Source organism: Dermacentor albipictus, chromosome 3 (genome assembly GCF_038994185.2).
Source record: "Dermacentor albipictus isolate Rhodes 1998 colony chromosome 3, USDA_Dalb.pri_finalv2, whole genome shotgun sequence".
NCBI lineage: Eukaryota > Metazoa > Arthropoda > Arachnida > Ixodida > Ixodidae > Dermacentor > Dermacentor albipictus.
In genome coordinates this window covers 155,411,447-155,435,338 of record NC_091823.1, presented here as the reverse complement: position 1 = coordinate 155,435,338, position 23,892 = coordinate 155,411,447, and the positions used below count along the sequence as shown (strand labels likewise).

The 23,892-nt window shown below is 46.6% G+C and overlaps 1 protein-coding gene across 4 annotated transcripts in view; it reads left to right on the top strand.

Annotated features, from left to right (window-relative positions):
- LOC135920569 (uncharacterized) overlaps positions 1-23,892 on the top strand; it is a 150,842-nt gene that overhangs the window by 4,538 nt on the left and 122,412 nt on the right. For all 4 annotated transcript variants that reach the window (XM_070536199.1, XM_070536197.1, XM_070536200.1 and 1 more), the window contains exons 2-3: positions 1,749-2,231; positions 7,448-7,597. In XM_070536199.1, the coding sequence (XP_070392300.1) occupies positions 1,749-2,231; positions 7,448-7,597 (633 nt within the window). The remainder of the gene's footprint in view (positions 1-1,748; positions 2,232-7,447; positions 7,598-23,892) is intronic.

Below are 23,892 nucleotides of genomic sequence, written 5' to 3'. Positions count from 1 at the left end.
CTCCCTCGTTCTTCTGTCCCTGTGCGTTTTGGCGCCACAACTCGTTCTCTGTCAAGCAGAGTTAGAGTCGTGCTTTATTGTGTTGCCTTTAACACTGGACAGCAGTGTGCAAATATATGCGGACGGGCTTCCTGCTCTTGTTGTTGATCAAATTTTTTTTATTTATCGGAACACATCACAATCTACAAAGCCTCAGACAGATAGAAAAGTAAGCATTGCAACGACAGCCAGAAGATTGACATCCTTTATTCCAGCAGATCTATATATACAGGTAATATTAGTAAAAGGCACAGCTTATTATTGTAGAACGAGTGAGGGTAAACACTAACCTTTGATCGATCTGGCGCCTGTGACCGCTACTACGCGACCTGATATGCCCAAATATGTCGAGCCTCAGCCTGTAGAGTATGTAGTGGAAATAGAATATGTCGTACAAATGACAACGCTCGTTCCAGAGACGGCGGACGATGCCAGCAGATGCCTCGGATGTATCGGCGTCAACCGACCTCACCACCTCTGCTCTTTTTGTCATTTGTAAATGGCCTCAGGAAATGCATGGTTTGTTTCCATAGCGCCCCCTTATAGTGTGGCATCACACTAACAGGAAACATTCCTTGATAAAGTTGTTGGACAACAAGGATTTGTAATATTGATCACCAACGTATACCTCCTATTAATTGCTTACGCCATGCTGCATTCATCAACATTCATTCGTTAAGAGTACGTTAGAATTTAACCTCATTTAACGTCATTGTTGTTATGGTCACTGTATGAAAGCTCCAAGTGGCACGACGTTTTTGGAAACATACCGCTCTTAATTTTTTGGGAGTTCGATCAAGCTACACGCTGAGCATCTATATCTATTTAACCGAATGAGTTAACTTTTTATCAGTAAAACACCGGCTTTGAATTTTTCGCCTATAATCAATACTTGAAAGCTTATTTTGTAATAGTTTTTCATTCGGGAAATTCACTTACCTACAAAAGAACTAATGCTGCTTAGTCAAAACGACAGTGATTACTACAGTGATAGTTAGGTCATCGCAACGTACACCGCTCTATTTAGGCCCTGGCAAAAGTTCAGTAAACTAGTAAGCATTTATACACCTCGCCAGCACTTACAAATCAGATTACTGGCGTATCTATTAACAACCATTAAACAAAAGCCACCGGTACATTTTCTAGTAGTCGACGAACGTCACGTAAGCTTGTTTTTCCTCTATTCAGAGATCAACATGATGTGAATCAACTGGCTCGTTATGACCTCACATGAATCTTGCTTGACTACATCTTCTTCCTGACACATTTGAGGCTTTGTGCTAAGGGAGTCGTAAATACCGCCTGCATATCACGAATATTTTGTGGATGCGATTTCATTCTCGGGTACCCTGCATGTAATATACTTAATTTTGAAAGGGTATTATACAGGTTCATTAAGAACAAGAATGAGTTGAGAACTGTTTCAGCTTTGTAAAATTGTCTTTCAGCGTTTCGTCTAGGTAGAGTATGTAATTCGTGTAATGAACTACCACGTAGAGTTATGGCGTTGTGCTGATGAGCGTGGCGGCTGCGTTCGGGTGCTCTCGGTGCACATTACCACGCATTAGGTGTAGGTTCAAGAAAATCAGGTACCGAAAGTTGCCCTAGAGTCATCACTATGGCGTCGATCATAACATATTGTGTAATTTACGAACATTACACCTTTCAGTTTATTTCAGTGATCTCGCGTGTTTCTGCATTTTCTGCAGTGATCCCCGCGCCACCACCGGTGAGAACTGCTCCATCGACTCGAGTTGTAACAGGGATGTCTACAAGCATCTCTCGACTACCCATCGTGCCTCCAGCAACACCCGCGCCCACAATGCCATCTACGTCAAGTACAACGACCAGGACTCCCACGTCAACTACCACGACGAAGACCACGATGACGACGGCCACCACGACCCCCACGACGACGACCACGACGAAGACCACGATGACGACGGCCACCACGACCCCCACGACGACGACCACGACGAAGACCACGATGACGACGGCCACCACGACCCCAACGACGACGACCACGACGAAGACCACGATGACGACTGCCACCACGACCCCCACGACGACGACCACGACGAGGACGACCACCACGACGATCAAAATGACCACGACGACCACGACGACCACAACCACGTCCACAACCACGACGACAACTACCCGCCCGCGAACCACCACCAGCTACGCTGTCGGTATGTATAGTGAACGGCCGCTATAAATAGCGCTATAAAGTGGATGGTTTCTAGAATCCCATTATTTAAAAGCACTGAAAAGACCATTAATAGAGCATTAATAGAGAAAGATTTCTGGTCACGTAGTATTCGTTGGAGCACTGTGTAACAGCCACGGCATGGATTTCGCCTGCGTTATCAGAGTTCTTCAATAGCTCGGTTCTATATTTTATGACGCTGTTTCGTTCCTCTAGTCTTTTAGAGCTCTCTGTATATCCAATGCAGTTAGACCATAAATTGAATGTGCGACCAGTAATACGTAGAAAGATAAGAAAGCAGCACGACACGCTTGCTTTAAGCAGCTGCCGACAGGTGGCGAAGCAAGTTTATCCTACCGTTGCATTGACAGCAGCTAGATTCTCCATAAACGAAGCAATTTTGTTTTTTTTTCTTAAAAGCCAGGCAAGTAACATTATCAAGTCTTACATTGAATTTTCCGTACTATGAAATGCGATCTTTATGCGAAATTTGACGAACAGAGCAAAGGAAAGCGCGAAATCTTTTGCCATAGATTTCAGCGAACAGAGCGTATGTTTCTATAAAAAGAGTAATTATAGCTGAATCCGCCGTCTTTTCTTACGTTTGACTCTTGGCTATGAACAAGTTTGTTAACTCACTGTATTCAAGATCGGCTAAATGTTCCTTCCCTATCCTCCGTTGCCACCGTATTGGCCCGTAACGCGTGTAGTCCTGTTCACGCAAGGACCTTCTTACGCTCAGACGCTTCAATCTATCTGTCGTACCCGTTTCGTTCTGCGGGAGGTGTTCACCAATGGTTCCTCGTAGCCATACTTTGTAATTTCTTAGCGTTGAATTGTGTCTGCTATATCCTACTCATTCCCCTAGGTAATGCTCCTGATCTCTGTCAAACGAATGTAAACGCAAAGTAGGGAAACACCTGTGTGCGCTGAGTGGAGACAACGGCACAGAAGAACTAGGGTTATCGCCCTCGAACTTATGTGCAAAACCAAGCTGAAGGACTTTTAGGAAAGAATATACCAGAAAATTCAAATTAGACACCAATGCCATTGCACGAGCAGAATCTGGTTCCCCTTTGCAGTAAATAAAAAAAATGACAAAATAAAAATAAGAAACCATCGGGCCAAAAAGTTGCTTCTGTTGATGAAGAAGATTTACAGGCACCCCCTTTCAAACGGGGCGGGTACAAATAGCCACCTAGTATGAATGATTTATTCAGGTGTAGTTTACAAGACATTAATAGCAGCATTTTTGTATGCCTTTCTATATTCTTCCTTTTTCCCTCAAAACGTCTCCGTCTAAGTAAGTTGGTCATCAACAACAAGCGCTACAAGCGGCCGCTAGAGGAGATAGCCGCCGTTGTTTCCTGCAATCGTCATATTTCGCGGATAATTTAACACCCAGCCCATAGATTAATATTTGCGATCAAAAATAGAAACTGCATCGCTATACCCAGATCCAGAATGAGCGGAAATGTTTCAATTCAATTCTTTGCTCACCAGTTCAATTACCAGCAAGTGGCACTGAAAAAGTACTCAAAACTTGACTTCCGGAAATTATCAGGTATTCCCTCCTTTATGACGGTGGCTAGAAAAGTAGATTTTATGCTGATGTGACCTATGGTTCAGGGGCCATTGCAGGTTATGTGGTTGCATCTGTTTATAATTGTGTGATAGCCACTCTGTATTTGCAGGTTTCTGAAGAAATATTTCTCCGTTATCAAAAAAAAAACAATTATGGGGTCTTGCGATCCAAAACCACTTCCTGATTATGAGGCACTCCGTAGTGGAGGACTCCAGAAATTTTGACCACCTGGGGTTCTTTAACGTGCACCTAAATCTAAGTACACGGGTGTTTTCGCATTTCGCCCCCATAGAAATGCAGCCACCGTGGCCGGGATTCGATCCCGCGACCTCGTGCTCAGCAGCCTAACACCACAGCCACGGAGCAACCAAGTTATCACAAAAGTGCGTTTTGTTAGACGTTTCATTACAAAATGAAATCGCTATGCAGAAAGTTTGCCAAAATACAGAGCAGGAAATATTGCGGCAGAATGGTCTTGCATGGTGGGAAAAGCCTCCTGGAGCTTTCTTTTTTGCCGGTGACCCTGTTTCCTATTCTCATGCCGTCTCGTGATTCGCGGCGAAGTATCTGATCACATTGGCTGAGACGCTGCCAGTGCCAGTTCTGCGCAATGCCAGATTATATGGCGTGCACTCAACCGCGCTTCCATCCAAATCTAGTGCCAAAGCCGCAGCCAATCCAAATTTTACGTACGGTCAGTGGGCTCTAAGCAAGCAAGAATTTAAGGAAGAAATATAGAAAAACAACCTCAGTGTCCATCCACTCTGGGAACAAGGCTGAAGAGTGAACCTGTGTGTGTAGGCTCCTTAATGGTGAACGGTACCTCCGCCGCGGGTAGGCCCGAAAGGGCACCATCCCCGGAATCGGCCCACGTGTGGGGAGTGCTTAATGCCCGCTACGCACCCGCCGCGGGTCGGCCCGGCAATTCACTATCTTCGGGATCGGCCCACGTGGGTGGAGTGCTTAACGCCTGCTTCAACTCCACCGTGGGTCGGCCCGGCAATGCACTATCTTCGGAATTGGCCCACGTGTGGGGAGTGCTTAACGCCTGCTTCATCGCCGCCGCTGGTCGGCACGGCATTGCACAATAATGAAGGATTGGCCCACGTATCATCATCGTCATCAGCCTGGTTAAGCCCACTGCAGGGCAAAGGCCTCTCCCATACTTCTCCAGCTACCCCGGTCATGTATTAATTGTGGCCATGTTGTCCCTGCAAACTTGTTAAACTCAATCGCCCACCTAACAAACGCCCACCACCTAACCCTGATTCCGTTATGCCTCCATGACTGCTGAGGTTTCGACTGAATCAAATACTTTCTCATAATAAATGAAAGCTATATGTAAGGGATGGTTATATTCCGAACATTTCTCTATCACCAAATTGATAGTGCGAATATGGTATATTGTTGAGTAGGCTTTACAGAATCCTGCCTAGTGCTTTCGTTGAGAGAAGCCTAAGGTGTTCCTGATTCCATTTTCGATTACCTTAGTAAATGCTTTGCAGGCAACGGACAGTAAGCTTATCGGTCAATAATTTTTCAAGTGTTTGGCGTCCCCTTTCTAATGGATTAGGAATATGTTAGCGTTCTTCCAAGATTCCGGTATGCTCGAGGTCATGAGGCATTGCGTATACAGGGTGGCCAGTTTTTCTGGAACAATCTGCCCACCATCCTTCAACAAATCTGCGGTTACTTGATCCTCCCCAGCTACCTCCACCTTTCCATAGCTCCCAAAGCTTTCTTTACTTCTTCCGGCGTTACCTGTGGGATTTCGAATTCCTCCAGGCTACGAGCAATAAAAACAGTGCTGAACGACATGACGAGTGAAGGGACACAGACAACAGCGCTGAAATGCTTGTCCCTTCTCTCGTGCCTTCAATCGTCCCTTCACTCGTCCCTTCACTGTCCCTTCACAAATGTCCCTTCACTCGTCCTGTCGTTTAGCGCTGTTTTTATTGCTCGTAATCATGAACCAACCAGCCCAAATGCGTACTCTTCTCCTCTAGGCTATTCTCTCTTCCATTATCGTCGTGGGTGCCACTGGTAATGTATCGATCTCTATAGAAATCCTCAGCCACTTGAACTATCTCATCCATATTAGTAATGAGATTGCCTGCTTTGTCTCTTAAAGCATACATCGTATTCCTGCCTATTCCGGGTTTTTTCTTCAGTGCTTTTAGGACTCCTCCGTTCCTGAGAGCATGTTCAATTCTATCCACATCTTACTTCCTTATGTCAGCTGTCGTACGCTTGTTGATTAACTTCGGAAGTTCTACCAGAGCGATTCTAGCTGTAGAGTTAGAGGCTTTCATACATTGGTGTTTCTTGACGAGATCCTGTCTAACGGAGTTACCACTGACTTCTATTGCACACTCCTTAATGATGCCCATAAGATTGTTGTTCATTGCTTCAACACTAAGGTCCTCTTCATGAGTGAAAGCCGAATAGCTGTTTTGTAGCTTGACCCGGAATTCCTCTATTTTCCCCCTGACCGCTAACTCATTGATCGGCTTTTTATGTACCAGTTTCTTGCGTTCCCTCCTCTAGGATAATTTGAGTTCTTACCTTCCTATCATCATTGCAGTGCACCTTGTCGAGTACGTTCACTTCTTGTATTATGCCAGAGTTAGCGCCGAGTATAAAGTCTATTTAATTTACAGTCTCGCCACTCGGTTTCCTCCACGTCCACTTTCAGCTATTCCACTAGCAGAAGAACGTATTCATTATCCGCATAATATTCTGTTCTGCAACCTCTACTAATACCTCTCCCCTGCTATTCCTAGAGTTTATGCCATATTCCCCCACTGACTTGTCTCCAGCCTGCTTCTGGCCTACCCTGGCATTGAAGTCGCCCATCAGTATGGTGCATTTTGCTTTCACTTTACCCATCGCCGATTCCTCGTCTTGATAGAAGCTTTCGACTTCCTGGTCATCTTGGCTGGATGTAGGGGCGTAGACCTGTACGACATCCAATTTTTACCTCTTAAAAAGTTTGATAACAGGACCTGCCACCCTCTCGTTAATGCTATAGGATTCCTGTATGTTACCAGCTATATCTTTATTCATCAGGAATCCGACTCCTAGTTCTCGTATCTCCGCTAAGCCCCGGTAGCAGAGGACGTTCCCGCTGTTTAGCACTGTACATGCTTCTTTTTTCCTCCTAACTTCACTGAGCCCTATTATATCCCAATTACGGCCCTCTAATTCCTATAATAGCACTGCTAGACTCGCCTCACTAGATAATGTTCTAGCGTTAAACTTTGCCAGGTTCAGATTCCAATGGCGGCCTGTTCGACACGTATAGGAAGTGCTTAACGCCTTCTTCATCTCCGCCGCGGGTCGGTCCGGCATTGCAGTATCCTTGGGATCGGCCCACGTGTTGGGAGTGCGTAACGCCACCTTCTTTTTTCGCTTACGACATGAAAGTTTCCTTGACCGGTAGCGGTATAGAGCTTCGCTGTAAGAACAAGTGTGTTATTTTGCTTCCAACTTTGAATTGATGTGGTTAGTTTTTTTTCTGTGTGTTCTCACTGCCAGATGTGATGAAAAATGTCAATATTTAAAAACAAATAAGCCTTCATTGATGCATTGCGTTGTTACTTGTTTAATCGCAGATAAAGGTCCTCTACTCTGCACAATCAAGGCTCCCAACCGCTACCCCGCCTACCGACTGCATGACGTCGAAAACCAGCATGTACCGAAAGCTACCGTTTGCGACTACATCATCGTCGACTCCGCACAGTTACCGGATGGTGGCTATGAGTGTAAGTCGTGAAGACAAATGCAACACACCGGCAGTTATAGGCTCACCATGTCGGCTGGTCATGCCAAGGAAATGACCGATGTTATAGTGATCATCTTTGTAGTTAAACTGCAAATCGTGCACATTACATGAACCTGCTGTCATGCGGACAAGTGTAGTTTGCGTCACCTGCTTTATGTGAGGTTGATACATACGAGCTAGGAATAGCAAAAGCCAGTGCACTTTCGCTATCACCGTGCCTACGTTAGCTAAAGTGGGGAAACTGGCCACTTCGTATACAGGCTGTTTTTATAACTGCACCAACTTTTTTAAAGATTGCCTATCAAGTACTGTATCAAGAATTGTACTATGGCATATAGGACCATTCTAATCCTTGATTTACATTACTCGATGCGGCTGCGAATAATCCTACGATGGAGGAAAATTTTCAATTGAACAATTGAGGTAATTACGCTGATAAAGGCTTTTAATTAATTACATTATATCACATATTTTAATCTGCGAGTTACAGCAGCTGACTTCGCACGGCGTATCCACTTGGATCAAATTCTCTGCACAGCACCAGTTCCGATGCATCCGACGAAATGCACTGGCATTCCAGTTCATTCTTTAGGAGCCCGCTATTTTCTTCATTGAAGCACAAAAGTAACTGGAACACCAAAGCATTTCGACGTTAGCATTGAAAATTATTATCTCGGAAGTATGTGGAGGGTGGCGCGTAAAGGATACGGACAAAAGAAAAAATGCTAGCATACAGAAGACGCAAATTTGCAACAGTTTCATTTCTGAAAGAGCGCGACCTTTTTATGCGCTTGCTAAAACACTGCGCATGTGCCGAAAAATATCTTTACCCTCGTGTACCTCTACTCAAAAGAAGCTATCTTTTTTGCTGGCAATGCAACTGACGCCTGACTGATGCACCTATTTCATAATTTATAAATATTATGTTTCTCCATTATCATGCGAGTCATGTCGTATTTTGCTTCTTGCTAAATTGCGCACTGGTCGGACATAGCTTTGCATCTGCAATCTGTGCAGTGAATGGCTAACCAGCCACCAGTCTTATTTTTAACCTTATTCGCACGCTGGTCATCGGTCAAATGGTCATCGTTGTAAATGAACCTTATGGCTAAGAGCGACAGGCTTTCGTTGCTGGGTAATTAGTGCGTCATTTGTAGAGGCTTCAGGCATTTTTCTGCGATGGACAGAACTTCTGCGACTTTTAGGTTAAAATCGGATGGGTTGCATTCTAAAAGAAAAAAACTCACCATCGACATATTAAAACCCTTTGCACACCTTTGTTGTCAGTACTTCGGTGGCAATAGATCGCTCACTCAACAATAGATCACTCACTAAAGCTGCAATCCATCACCCTATGCAGACGCCCGTCTTTTGTAAAATGTGCCTGCCGTCCCAATTAATGAATTTCGATGAAAGGTAAAATTTAGGAAGCTATAAAAAATTCCCGCAGGCAAGTCTGGTCCGGGATTGAAAGACTATCACTCCGAATTCGTCAATAGCTCTTTTTTATGCAGAGAAGTTCATCATGAGGTAATGAGAAGTAAAGATAGGTAATCTCGATTAAAAACGCTTTGACATTCTTTTCTGCATGCAAGCTTACAAAATGTAAAACGTCATGCGAATTCTTCGTTAGAAATGGGTCATTTACAAGTAGGAGTTTTAGTTAAGAACTTTTTGCGTTTTCACGTTAAGAAAACAGATTTACATGATCACTTGCACCTTTTCTATGCTTTTCCGGAGTCTAGAAAAATTCGGTCGCGTGAATATCTCCCTTGCCTCGCATTTCAATTTCTGCAATAGTATGGCCTCACGGCGATTAAAGAATTTAGATACAGCCTGTCTGGCTTTATTGCAAAACGTGCTGTATTTCAAAACTGCGAACACGTCGTTTATGCGCAACTCTTTACATACTTATGGTATACCAACATGACCTAATAGATACTTTAGTGCTAAATCTCGGAATTGGTGTGGTCCAGAGAATTCGTTCCAAGTGATTGCACCATGCTAACTCAGCGGCTACGATTCGTAGGTTGAAATATGCGGCGTAAAGTTGCTATTTAAAAATAATTAGTGTAATTACGCTCAATATTTAAGTTAACATTTTCATTTCTCGCAAAACGAATGACCGCCTCCTCGAGTAATTTGATCAGACATAAGAATTGTGCTATCTGCTATGCGAAATTTCTAAAAAGTTCGGTGCTGCTAAAGACGAAAAAAAACACCTAGTACATAAAGTACCGGCGAAAACATTCGGCCTTCAGCCACTTATTGGGACTAGTTCATCTTCGGAGCTCTTGGTTCTGCATGGTCTTCGCCCGTTCCCCCTCTGGGAGCGCTACAATGATGGGAGGACAAGTAGTTATGAAAACGCTGCGCGCGCTATAAATGTTAAATCGTAAAAGTGGCAGAACGCTTCTTAGTTTTATCTATGAGCGCCACTCGCTTCCCATGGAAATCTTTCCTCTAGGCGGGCCGACTTTATGCAGACCGTAGCGAAGATATTATTAGGATGGTATCGAAAGCCACTACGAGAAAGACGATGAAGTCTTTGGGCTCTCGACACAAGCGAATGTCTGCCTGGCGGCGTGGTAGCGTAAATACAGCGTAGATAGTCTTATTTATCTGTCTTTCCACATCTAACCTTTTTGTGGAGGTTTGCGAACCCCGTCCTCACCACGGAGATCCATAGGGGTCGATACATCGAGCTTCTCACCATGGCTCTATTTGAAGAGACATAATCTGCCATTAGCGTCTTACTTTCGTAGCAGGTGAAATTTTGTGAGATGGATCGAGCGGGTTTATCCTCAATTGATTCCAGAATAGTGGTTAAATAAACGTAATGAGGGGACCATATTCAAGAAACAAGTTCGAGTTTAGGGTGAACAAATGTAGGATAGGCTAATTTGAGCACATTGGTTGGCGTCTTACGGAGGTTCGGCGTAAGTATCCTTAGGATCGGGAGGCACTTCCGCAGATGTTGATATGTGTGTTCTAGGAATAGGCTAATTTGAGCACATTGGTTGGCGTCTTACGGAGGTTCGGCGTAAGTATCCTTAGGATCGGGAGGCACTTCCGCAGATGTTGATATGTGTGGTCCAGGAAAGGTTTGATGTCAGGGTTACGCCAAGATATTTGAATGAAGTAACTACAGACACAGGATTGTTAATAATATGGTATGAAACGTTGGAAAGGAAATGTTTGCGAGTTAAAGTGATTACATGTATCTGGATTAAGCGACATTAGCCAGGTGCTACACCAACTGCTAATAGGGTGGATATCATTTTCAATTTTTACGTGGTCATCAGTACTAACAACTTCTCGATAAATTTTGCCGTCATCAGCAAAAAGCCGCACATGAGAATGTTATTCATGAGATATGTTAGTCGGTAAGTCGTTAATATACTTCAGGAAGAGTAGTAGACCGAGGACACTGCCATGTGTCACACGTGAGGAAACGTAAGAGAGGGGGGAAAAATTCTTAATCACAGTGAACTGCTGCCGATTGGTAAGAAAGTTCCGAATACATGATAGCGTTAGTGTGCCTAAGGACAAAGAAGACTGTTTAGAAAATAGTCGGCAGCGAGCTACGCGATCACAGGCCTTTGAAAAATTCAATAACATGCAGTCAGTTTGCAAGTTTATGTCAAGATTAAAATGTAATTCAGTCGTGAACTCAAACAGTAGGACTCTACCTTGCTGTGGACCTACTGGCAGAGGAGCTAACGGCGATCCCAGGCAGCCATCTTCTGCGACTCCAAGGCGGCGCTGCTCTGCCTGCAGAGCCCTTATAGGGCTAGCCTTGGGGTTGCGCTGCTCTCTTCAAGACTGACAGCCCTTCAGGACGCAGGATGCTCACTATCCCTGCATTGGCTACAGGCACACGTGAACATCCCGGGCAATGATGAGGCGGACACTCGTGCAAAAAGTACCCAGCACTCAAGCGTCCGCCTCAGCCCTGCTGTTACGGCAGCAGACTTCTCGAGACACAGGCTGCGCCGGCACATCATCGCCTGCCACCCGGACAAACGGGTATCCCTTGGCCGGCCTTCACGGCCTCTGCCACAGCACAACCTCCCACGAGGGGATGCCTATTTGCTGCTCCGATTGCGAGTTGGCTGCTGGACGGCAGCCCGCCGGCACCAGTTTGGGAAAGCCAGCTCGCAAGCCTGTGCCTCCTGCGGTGAACCAGACTCTGGAACACCTCCTGCTGGCCTGCCCTGCTCACCTGTAGCACCGCGGCCGACTACTACAGGTGTTCCACCTCCTGGGGCTCCCATGTTCACGACAGAAAGACATAATCTTCCCCTGTCGTAATCAGCTACCAGCCTTCCTAAGTGTCGTCGAATACCTCGACTCGTTGAGACTCTCAGCGAGACTACCGGAAATTTCTACAAAGACGGATAGCCTAACGGCCATCCCACCATCTCCGGCTTCCTGATCCGCCACAACTTCACTTCTGCTGGGTCACCTCCTATACGGTCTATAACCAGCCTACTCCTCAAGTCGAATCCACTGGGCCCTCCCGGCCGGGCGGCTCTGATGTTGCTAGGACGACCCTCTACCTTTCTCCTTCCTACCCTACACAAAAACCTAATGTTCCCAGTACACAAAATGAAATGTTCCCAGTTCAGAGTTTATAACACTGCAATTTCATCTGTTATAGTCACGAATTATCTTAGTTCTGGCGCCAGAAATACGGGACGGGACATTAAGGTTTACTTGCAATAATTTATGGTCACTGAAACCATCTAAATATGTTATCTTTTCAACAGCATTGGGGACCGTTGTCAATACTAGATCCAGTATAATCGAATCGCAAATGGGCTGACCGACAGTTTGGGACAGATTGAAATCAAATGTTAAGGAAATGAAGTCTGAAGAAAGGCGGCTGGTCGATGACAACTGCTTCTAGTTTATGAAGGAACATTAAAGTCGCCGAAGAGAAAAATACTTTCAGGTGCAAAAGCCCTAACTGCGGGAGTTATGCTGTTTCGCAGGTCGCTAGCAAACAACACACATGAGTCAGGAGGACGATAACAGCAACCTAACAATATTTTTTTCAGAATGAGTCATGCACGCAACCCAGAAAAGCTCTAGGTTAGTGTCGGAATCAATTAAATAAGATGTTACTGTCTTCCTAACGCCTATAAGTACGCCTTCGCCTCGTATACTAGTGCGATCACATCGGTAAATATTATACGTGGCATGTATGGGGCTTATTTCATTGTCTGAAATGTCCGGATGGAGCCATATTTCCGTGAAGATGATAATGTCAGAACCTGTATCGTTTAGGAAAGAAGACACTTGATCGAGCTTGCGCACAAGGCGTCGAATATTAGTTAATGATATTGATAGTTACGGTAGGGTCTGGTGACGGTAGGATCGGTTCTGGTGCCTCCTGACAGTCATGGGTCCGAGCGCTATGCTTCAGCTATCTGCTCAGCTGCGTTACTGTGCTAGTGACGCCGTTGCACACGTAGGTTGTGTTATCTATGAACATTCTGTCGACGCTGAGCTCGAAATGCTTTTTTGTAGCCTTCGCGAAGTCGATCAGTTCTCTTCTTGCTTGTCATGTAGCTGGGGAGAAGTATTCTCAAATCGAAAACCCAGAGTCCTTAAGCTTTCGCGCCGCTAACAAGATGCGTTCTTTATGCTTATAAAACGTCAACTTCGCTATGATAGGTCTCTTTTTGTTATCGGCACGCTTGCCTAACTTATGCACCCTTCCGAAGTGCGTGCCAGATAGGTTTAGGTCAAGTTTTTCAGCACAGAAATCAACAATTCTCTGCTCGGACGCAGCCCAGTCATATGTTTCGTCTTCCGCAATGTGAAAAAATCGCAGGTTTTAGTGTCGCGTTCTGTCTCCAGTGTCATAGCATCCTGAAGAAATTGTGGTCAGTCGACTAGATACAACGCGAAGGATATCAGCACCTGCTGTTGTCACAGCCAGGGTTCCAGATGCGGGTAGTATCGAACAGCGCGGCGATCTTGTCGTTCAGCAGCTTGATTTCACCATCAGCGGCCTCTTGTTTTAGTTTCGAAATTTTCAATTCAGCGAGTAGTGTTACCAGCTCGTTTTCTAGCTTTTGGAAAATTGTTTATAACTGCTGTATTACTGGCTTTTACACTAGTTAGTTGAGAAAGCAGGTGTGAGTTCGCTATTTCTAATTTCTTAATAGCCTCTAGTGCAGAGACAAGAGCTTCTTCTTGAGCCTTAGTCATTGCTCCAGGATTTGTTTCAACGCCTCCCGGCAGCATCAGTGTTATTGCAGACACGGCATCGCACATTTGACACGCAAGAGTCAAAAAATGTTTCAGCACATCATTCAGGTCTCGTGGGCACGACACCACCAACAAGCAATTATTACTGGATTTAGCGCAAGCAACACCTTTCAGGTAACTAACCTGAAAAGGCAACGGACGTAAGCCTACCATTCTCGAAGTGGTGCCGTGCCCAAATGAAGCGGCTGCTAGCTGACGATTGTGAAGGGAGCCGGTTGCGTCCAGTGTATTCGTGCTGAATCTATGCTGCCAGATGAGCTGGCTGGCTGTATCCAAGCTTATCGCCCTGCTCAACCATGGTGGGCGTGCTTGAAGCGAATCATCTGCATGAAGCCACTTTTCTGTCATAATAGTAATGGGCGGATCATGCTGCATTAGGAGTAATTACAATAACTAAGTTTTATTTTTAATGGTGCGGGCATACACGTTTAACAGGCATCAGCCATCGCAATTAAAGGAAGACGGCAGTTTGCTTTTCTGTCTCGACTGCCGCAAGCTGAACCGGGTAGCAAAGAAAGACGTATGCCCATTACCGCCTATCGATGATTCTCTCGATAGATTGAGGCATGCTTGCTACTTGTCGTCGCTGCAACTAAAAAATGGCTATTACTTCATCGACGTTGGCGAGAGATACAGATAAAAGACTGTTTTCGTAATGCCTGATGGGCTTCTGAAATTCAAGGTTCTTGCTTTCGGTTTGTACTCAGCTCTTGCAACTTTTCAGCAACTCATGGATACGCTTCTGTCAGACCTGAAGTGAAGTGGAAGTCATGTTTCCTGTACGTCGACGACGTCGTAGTTTCTTCGGAAACGTGCTTTGAAGACCTCTGACGGTTGCTGGCGGTTTTACAGACGATACAGTCCACCGGCGTAACACTCAACGCAGAAAAATGTCACTTTTAGGTGGCGTGAGCCATCTAAAAGGAACCCACTATGACTCCGAGAAGATCACGGCACTCACTGAATTCTCATCGCCGACAGGCAAGATGGTTGTGGGGTGTTTCCTAGTTTTCTGCGTAGATTTCAAAATAGTTATTGCCATTTTTTAGCATATAGCTTCGCGTTAACACGGCTTACAATAAAAGACGTTGCCTTCATATAGGGAGAAGAGCAAATAGCTTTTAATGATCTCCGAAAGCACCTGCAAATACCTCCTGTACAAGCTCTCACTTTGACGAGGATGCTACTGCCCTAATTCATACAGATGCTAGCAACGTCGGCCTAGCACTGTGCTCGTTCAATGGTGAGACTCAGCTGAGAGAGTCATAGCATACGTAAGCAGGACGCTCTCATGTGCGGAGTCGAATTACTCAACCGCAGAAAAGGAATATCTTGTGGTGGTACGTGCAGTTATGACGTTTCGCCCATATCTCTATAGCCACTCGATCAGCGTTGTCAGCGACCATCACTGACTTTGCTGGCTTACGAACCTGAAGGATCCACTCGATCGACGAGCAGGATGGAGCCTAAGGTTTCAAGAATTCGATATGACAGTGGTGTGCAAGTCTGGACGACAACAGTCCACCGCCGATTGCTTTTGAATGCACCAATCGTGCAGGAAGTCACAGAAGATGACGAAGAAATGGCTTTTGTACGAGTTCTAGGCGTGGCCAACATTGCTCCACAGCAGCGAGAAGATAGTGAGCTGAATCCGCTTATTGATATTTTAGGAGGCTGAACACAAGCGCACCCAACACATTCTAAGGAAGCTTACCATTATTCTGGCTCCCTAATATTGTTCTCTACTAGAAGAACTTCCATTGATGCGAAAGCAGCCGCCCACTTGTCGTACCGACTATCCGTCGTGAGGTGTTACAAGCCTGCCAGAATGAACGACATCGGGCCACCTCGGCTGCACGCGAGCATGCGCCCGCGTCAAAGAGAAATATTACTCGCCAAAGATTGCCGTCTCTGTGAAAGATTACGTGCGCACGTGCATCAATTGTCAATGAAGCAAACCACCACATTTGAAAGCAGCTGGGCTGCTATATCCAGTCCAAGTTCCCACGACGTCATTTGCCCAAATCGGCATGCACCTTCTCTGACCATTCCCGACTTCCAATACTGGAAGAACGGGTAATTGTTGCCACCAATTAACCTGACCCGCTACGCCGAAATCAAGGCCCTTCCAAGTGGCACCAAGTCTAAGCAGCGCGATTCCACAGTGAAAACTTGGTTTTGCGGCACGGTCGGTCAACGGTGATTATAACGGATAGAGGGATTGCATTTGCTGCTACACTCCTAAAGACAGTGCTTACGCTCAGTGGCAGGGCTCATCGAAAGACTGTAACCTATCAACCTCAAAGAAACTGCTTAGCAAAACGCTTGAAGAAGACTACCGGGATCAAGCTATGTACTAAGACGGGAACAAAAATTGGGAGGACACACATCCGTACATGAAAAGAACCGCAGAAAAGCCGCACACTAGAACACGAAAGACACGATTTAGCCGCCTTCCTGGCCTTGAAACGTCGACGATGCTCGATGCGATGTCACCGCATGGCTACGGTGATACAGCCATGGACGCCGAAGAGTTCACTCGATGGGCTGAAAAGCGAGATAGCTTACGCACGTCAGAATCACCCGGAAACAGGACTCGGCGTCGACAGTCGAAAACACCAATACATCACCTATCAGCCAGGCGAGAAAGTAGGTCTTTGAAGTCCCATCCGCTGGTGAGGCCTTTCAGAAAAGCTACTCGCGAGGTACTTTAGTCCGTATAATGTTGTACGACGCCTCAGCCACGTGAAGTGCGAGGTTATCCCTGGCGTCCACCAGAAGCCGTGCACATTATGCGCATGAAGCCCTATTGTTCGCAATGAAGTGAAGTGCATGCACCTCGTCCCAAACGACATGTTCCTGCCGTTGGCTGGTCATCGGGACGATGCTCTCTCTGAAGGGAAACAAATACCACATCCAATATACTGCACGCACAGTAAGACGAAGCTCTCGGGCATTGCGGAAAAGAAGACGAGGTCCATATCCATTAGATTTTCAGTTCGCGTTATTAAAGTGTTCTGCACTGTATTCCCAGTATCTGTTGTCTCTGCATAGTGACAATGTACTGCAGCGTTAGCGGGATGACAATTCAGGCGCGCTAGAGGAGCGCGCGTGCGTACTAAAGGAGTACACAATATATCGAAGCACGCCATATTCATTGGGCTGTTTCCCTCATTTTCGTGTGATACTTTGCTCTGGTGGAATCCACAATCACGCAGAACGCGACAAAACTAGCAGTTTCGGCAGTCGAGGCCTCTGACCTTTGCGTTGTATTACGGTGGAAGCCGCGTTCGTGGTGGAAGAACAGGAGCACTCCAATATATTTCTCCTATATCTTGCTTGGCTACAAGAAGCTTGGGCTCGCAGGGCAATGTTAGTGCGGCGAACAAGCTGTGTGAAGTCCAGAGGAGGCCTAGAGAGACATCTATCAGAGCAAAAATTTTGCTCGTGTTTGCAGTTGCCCGCAAGTCTATCGTCCCCGACGGAAGCGGGAATTGTACGTTCTGTTGCGTACTTCAGGGTAGCGTATCGTACTGCTGCTGAGTTGTAGCGACGCCTGTTTATCGAAGCTCGACCGGCGTTACCATTGGGTAGTGTGGCGTTGTCGGCGGGCTGCAGGCATGCGGTAGACAATGGCGACCAGGCATGTACGAGACGATTTCTACTGCGAAACATGCACAGTTCATTCAAAGGTCCGTGAAAGATGATGAGAATAGAATGAAGTGTGAAAAAGTACCTTTCGGAGCCCCTTAAATAGGCTGTCTATAATCATGGGAGGGCTCTTGCTCCCGTTGACGTCACGTGACAGGCACAGGGTCTGGTGGATGGCCATCCCGCCTCCGGGTATGCCAACCTCAGATCTGTAGATGTTTTTCCTATCTTCTAGGCGACGTTGGTTCGTGGAACGGGCGTCCCGCCACGGTCGATACCAAGCCTGCAGCAAAGAATGAGTGTCCCGAGTCCGGTTATACCAAGCCTGCAGCAAAAAAAGGGCGTGAAGCCTCCGGTTATACAAAGCCTCAGGTCCGGAAATTGCACACGCTTATCCTTCTCTTTTGCACGTTGCTGATTCGCGAATTTTCTCCTGTAGAACTTGACAGTTCGAGGAAAGGGTCCCTCTCAAGTCGCACACAAATAAAAGGGGCCTCTAAAAACTGCGGGGCTTCCACCAGACCTGCATACACTCGAGGCAACCAAAGCGAATAACGTAGTCACAAATCGTTTCGATGAGGTTATGGTGGGTGAGAGCACCCTTTGCACGGGGTGCTAGACGCCAACCGTAACAGCATCTCCAGCGGGGAAGGAAGGTCCTGACGCGCAGGGGACAGCAGACGCTGTGCGAGAGATCGGCACTTCAGTATCAGAATTGATACTGAATACGAACCAAGGTGACGAACCCTTGGTTCGTAGCTGGTAGATTTCTAGGAGTCGTTCATCAGTCCTCGCAGCGCTCTGGTGACTTCGCTCCTTGGTCTGGTCCGGTGAAACTGGACTTCCAAACATGTCTCGCAACTTATCGTCTCCTGTGTGGGCAAGCAATCGCCCCAGAACAGTGCCGCACCCACCACCACAAAGCAGCGAGCACAAGGCCACCCTCCTCCAACATACACAAGGCATAAAAAAACCGTTGCTCCATTCCCATTCCTTTCGCGCGTCCTCCTCCCCTGAACACTAAAAACAACCATTTCTTGAAAGCCTTAAGATGTGGTCATTAAAATCAGTTAACAATCGAATAAAACTTCGCAAAAAGAAACTTATGAACGAACGTAAAAATGCCATGGAAACCCGGGTGGAGCATCAGGCTTTCCTTACTCTATGAGCAATGACTCAGACGGTCGGCATTGCCGTTAGGCTACCCTTCTTTTAGCGAATATCGAAGATGTACTGCTGAAAATCCAAGCTCCAGCGCAAACGACGACCGTTTTTCGTAGACACGGACTGCAACCATGTGAGGGGACAGTGGTCAGTCTCTATAGTGCATCTTGAACCAACGATATAACAAACTAGCTTCTACATAGCCTATATATATACTACGCAGGCGCATTTCTTTTCTGATGCACTGTATGCTTCCTCACGAACTGAAAGCTTTGTACTGGCGTACAGTACAGGGTGTTATTTCTCGTCATCTTTCTTTTGACAAAGCATCATCCCCATACCCCTGTTGCTGGCATCACACTAAAGAATGAATGGCTTAGAGTAGTCAGGCGCGTTCAAGACTGGCTGGCTTGTTAGTGCTTTATTTAGCCTACTAAAAGCCTTTTCTTTTTCGTCATCCTACTTTACCGTTTGTGTTTCTGTTTTTCAGACAGCATCTGTTAAAGAACTTGCAATCTCTGAATAACGCAGGATATATATTTGGTAATAACATGCCAAGCCAAGGAATAACCTGATATTGCGCTTGGTGCGTGGTGGCGGGAAGTTGTCTGTTGCGGACAGTTTAACCTCGGAAGGCCGACGATGGCCTTGCCCTATTACTTGACGTAGGTAAGCTACCTCCACGCGCCCTAATTGGCATTTGAGAGCCTTGACAGTTAAGTTGGCCTCTCTTAGACGACACAACATGGTTCGCATGTGGTGTATATGGTCCGCCCTTGATGAAGAAAAGATTGCTATGTCATCGAGATACGGGAGCACAAAGTCCTCCATTCCTCGTAGCACCTGGTCGATAAGGACAGAGGAGCAATAGGGAGCATTCTTCAATCCGAAGCTCAGGACTTTCAGCCGAAAGGTTCCCATCGGGGAAATAAATGCCACAAGCCTGCTTGCCCTCTCCCTCAACGGAACCTGCCAGTACCCTTTGACTAAATCGAGCGTAGAGATGAAATTACCAGTGCTCACTTTCTCAAGCCCAAGCCTTTCCTCGATATGCGGTATCGTATAAGTCTGGTCCTTCGTGATTAAATTGAGCCTGCTGTAATTGACACATGGTCGCGGCTCCTTTCCTGGGACCTCAACCAAGATAAGAGGTGAGGTATAATCACTTTCTCCTGGCTCGATTACACCTAGCTCTAACATCTTGTTTATTTCAGCGGCCATGTCTTCACGCTGACGAGGTGAAACGCGATAAGCTTTCGAACGAACTTGGTCCCATGAGGTGAACTCGATGTCGTGAACGATCGCAGTGGTCCCGCCAGGGGTGTCTGAAAATATGTCTTTAAATTCAAACACGAGATCCCTCAGTTCGTCTTTTTGATTGGGATTCAAATCCGGCTGCTCTACTAGCTTGTCAATGGTCTCGTGAATGTCTATTGCCTCCGTTACTGATGTTAACTCCGGAAAGTAGACAGGCATCTCCTCAGGTGGGTTAAAGGACAAGTTTACGATGGCCTCCCTCTGCCGGTAGGGTTTAAGTAGATTGGTATGGTACACTTCTGGTGTCCTTCGTTTTTCCGGTACCGTGATTACGTAGATGGTTTCAGATAATTTTTGAATTATGTCAACCAGTCCTTCCCTTTGAACCTCGAGTTTGTTTTTCAATGAGGGTTTCAAGATCATTACCTTTTCCCCAACCTATAAGTGTCGCGTCCGAGCCGTCCTGTCATAGTAATGCTTAGCATTGATTCGAGCCTTACGCATTTTCTGCTCAGCAATCATAGTCGCAGGCCTTACGTTTGCTTACTTTCTCCTGCATTCTGCTTCGCGAGACATTTCAGGCTCCTGCGCTTGCCTGACCTATACCTTATTTAAGGTACTTTCCGTATTATCCCCTACAGGGCTGTCCTCTTTGGTACTGGTTGACAAAACCTCTGTGAAACCTGTTTCCTCCACCACTGTACATTGGGCGCGAGATCCCTTGCTCTGGAACGAGTTAGGGCTTGAACTATTCCTTCACTAAACCGGAATCCCCGGCGTCGCAGCAAATCCTCAGATTCGTTAGAAAACAAATATGGATATTGTGGCGGGAGATGTGCCGAGACGGCAGCTTCAGTGTCCAGTACTCCAAAAGCGCCTTCAGTACGAGTCGTGGCCATAGGGAGACAAGCACTGGACAAACACGGCTTGGCTTATCCAAGAACATTCTCCCGTGAACTGGCCTTCCTCTGCTATGCACCGCGTAAATTGTGGCTGCCGAGTCGCGAAGCATTCTACACGGTTTGCCGTTTACCACGAGGTTTCAAATGTACGGTTCTACCAATTTGAGGTATTCCTCTTTACTAGTTAGTGACATTACCACTAGTTTGGGATTTCTGCATCCCACGGAGATATGCCCCGTTTGCTGGCAGTTGTAGAAACTAGAGGTTTCTTTGCCCCGAAAGTTTTCTTTCTTCTGCCTTTCTGCACTCCGTTCGGGAGACTCCTACTCTCCCTCGCTGTCTTCGTCAATATTTTTCACCAACTCTCATCTTTCCATTGTTTTATACTTAGTCGAATATGACCATCGCTTTGGCTTGTCGGGTCTGTATTTATTCATCTCCTTCTTAGGAGCTTCGTTGCATTCATCCGCACAGCGAGTTACGTACTCCTCAGCGAGATCAGCCGCTTTCATGAAAGTGTCAATGCCTGGCCTATCCTGTACCCAATACTTGATGTTTACCTGCGGCCGGCGGTAGAACTGTTCTAAAGAAGCGCACTGCATTGTCTTTTCCGCGCCGCAGAGTGCACCCTCTTCTCTGAGCCAATCCTTCAGGTTTACCTCCAAGGTGTATGCAAAATCTGAGTATGACTCACTTTTGGTCATCTCGACCTCCCTGAATATTCGCCTGAATGCCTCTGCTGATAATTTATACTTTAAGCAGGTTTGTTTTGACTTCTTCGGAGTCCTCTGCTTCTTCTTTCCTCATGCGGGCCGTGATATCAGCTACCTCACGTGGCAGTAACGTAACCAAGTGTTGCGGCCACATGTTTCTCGCAAATTTTGCCTTCTCACACGTGCGCTCAAACTTAACCAGAAAAAGACCTATGTTCCCTCCTACCGCGTAGGGTGCCATTATGTCTGTCATTCTGCGCTCGCTATCATGTGGCTCTGTGCAAATCTTTCATTATTTTGAACTTTCAAAAGCTCAATCTCTAGGCGCTTCATTTCGAGTGCATTGCGTGCAACGCGGTCATGCTCCTCTTTTTCCTATAGGCGCTTACGCTCTTCCTCTTTCTCCGCAATGCTCTCTAGGCATTCTTTCAGTTCATCCTCATCTGCCCCGATCGCTTCCATAGCCTCCATGGTCTCCGGCTTTCTCTTTGATTCGAAAATTTCGAGGCCCAACTCTCTGCCCAAGCTCAACAATTCCGGCTTCTTTAGTGCCTTCAAGTTCATGGCTGCCCTTAGTGCTGCAAACTATTCACACTAGTTCAGGACAGCATTCACTTGGGCTAGATGGTGCATACTTGAATTAGGAAGGAACAGCGCCACCTAAGACGATTACGCGAGGGAGAAGGATGGCGCTTGTCCTGTGTCGTTCTCCCTCTCATGATTGTCTTAGTTGGCTCTTTTCTTCCTAATTCTTCACACTATAACAACCTCGACGTACTCAAAACTTCCGTAAACGGTTAAAGAAAAAGTCACTGCTCTGTACTTCTGCAAAACAATACGTAAAGCCAAGTGATATATTAGTGAAGAAAAGTCGTGCACTCACTAAATGCAGTCATGAAGCCTGACATTTTCCTTCCGGACGTTGTCACCGGGACGAAGAGGCTACGATCTCGTAGATTTCGTCAATGTTGAGGTCACCAGGGTTGCGTATCCCAATCGCTGCCAGCCAGTTTGTTGCGTACTCCAGGGTAGCGTATCGTATTGCAGCCGAGTTGTAGCGACGCCTGTTTATCAAAGCTCGACTGACGTTACTATTGGGTAGAATAGCGTAGTGTTGTCGGTGGGCTGCAGGCATCCGGTAGACCATTTTTTTTTATTTGGGGTTTTACGTGGCAAAAGCACTTTCTGATTATGAGGCATGCCGTAGTGGAGGACTCCGGAAATTTTGACCACCTGGTGTTCTTTAACGTGCACCTAAATCTAAGTACACGGGTGTTTTCGCATTTCGCCCCCATCGAAATGCGGCCGCCGTGGCCGGGATTCGATCCCGCGACCTCGTGCTCAGCAGCCCAACACCATAGCCACTGAGCAACCACGGCGGGTTCCGGTAGAACATGGCGACCAGGCAAGGACGCGAAGATTTCTAGTGCGAAACTTGCATGGTTTATTCAAACGTTGGTGAAAGGTGATGAGAAGAGAATGAAGTGTTAAAAAGAACATTTCGGAGCCCCTTAAATAGGCTCCAAAATTGAGGGAGGGATCTTGCTCCCGTTGACGTCACGTGACAGGCAAAGACTCTGGTTTTTGGATGGGCGCCCCGCCTCCGGATATACTAAGCCTGCAGCAAGGAATAGGTGTCCCGCCTCAGGTTATATCAAGCCTCTGGCCCGGGAATCGTAGACGCTTATCCTTTTCTTTGGTACGTTGCTGGTTCCCGGATGTTCTCCTGTAGAGCTTGACAGTTCGAGGAAAGGGTCCCTCTTAGTCGCACACACACAAAAGGGGGTCTGTAAACACTGCGGGGCTTCCGCCAGACTGGCATAAACTCGAGGCAACCATGGCGAATTAGGAAGTCACTTAGTTTCGGTGAGGCATGGTGGGGGAGAGTCGTTCTTGCACGGGGTGCTAGACCCCAACCATAACAGCTCCCTCTGAGCTGTCAGCGTTATGCAAAAGAAGTATAGTGTCACATATGTCGCTACGTCGCTTTTTCAGTAGTGTTTTGGTATCGTTTTTACAACGTAGGCAGCTGTGCAGTAAAACTGTTATTGACTACATTTGCGTGTAGACGAATATTATTGCGATAGCAATTATATGGACACTCCAGGTGCATTTCTGCCGTCGCCGTAATTTTCCCTATAGGTTTAGTCCAAGGGCGATAAAACCGACGCCGCGGGCCGTATGCTGTATCTGCGAGTGAAAGTTTGCGAGGGTGTGGCCGCGAGCACGGCTCAATCTCGCGTGTGCCAGCGAGGAAGGAGGGCCGGAAGCACACCTTCTCCCGTCACGTGGCAGGCGCGGGGGTA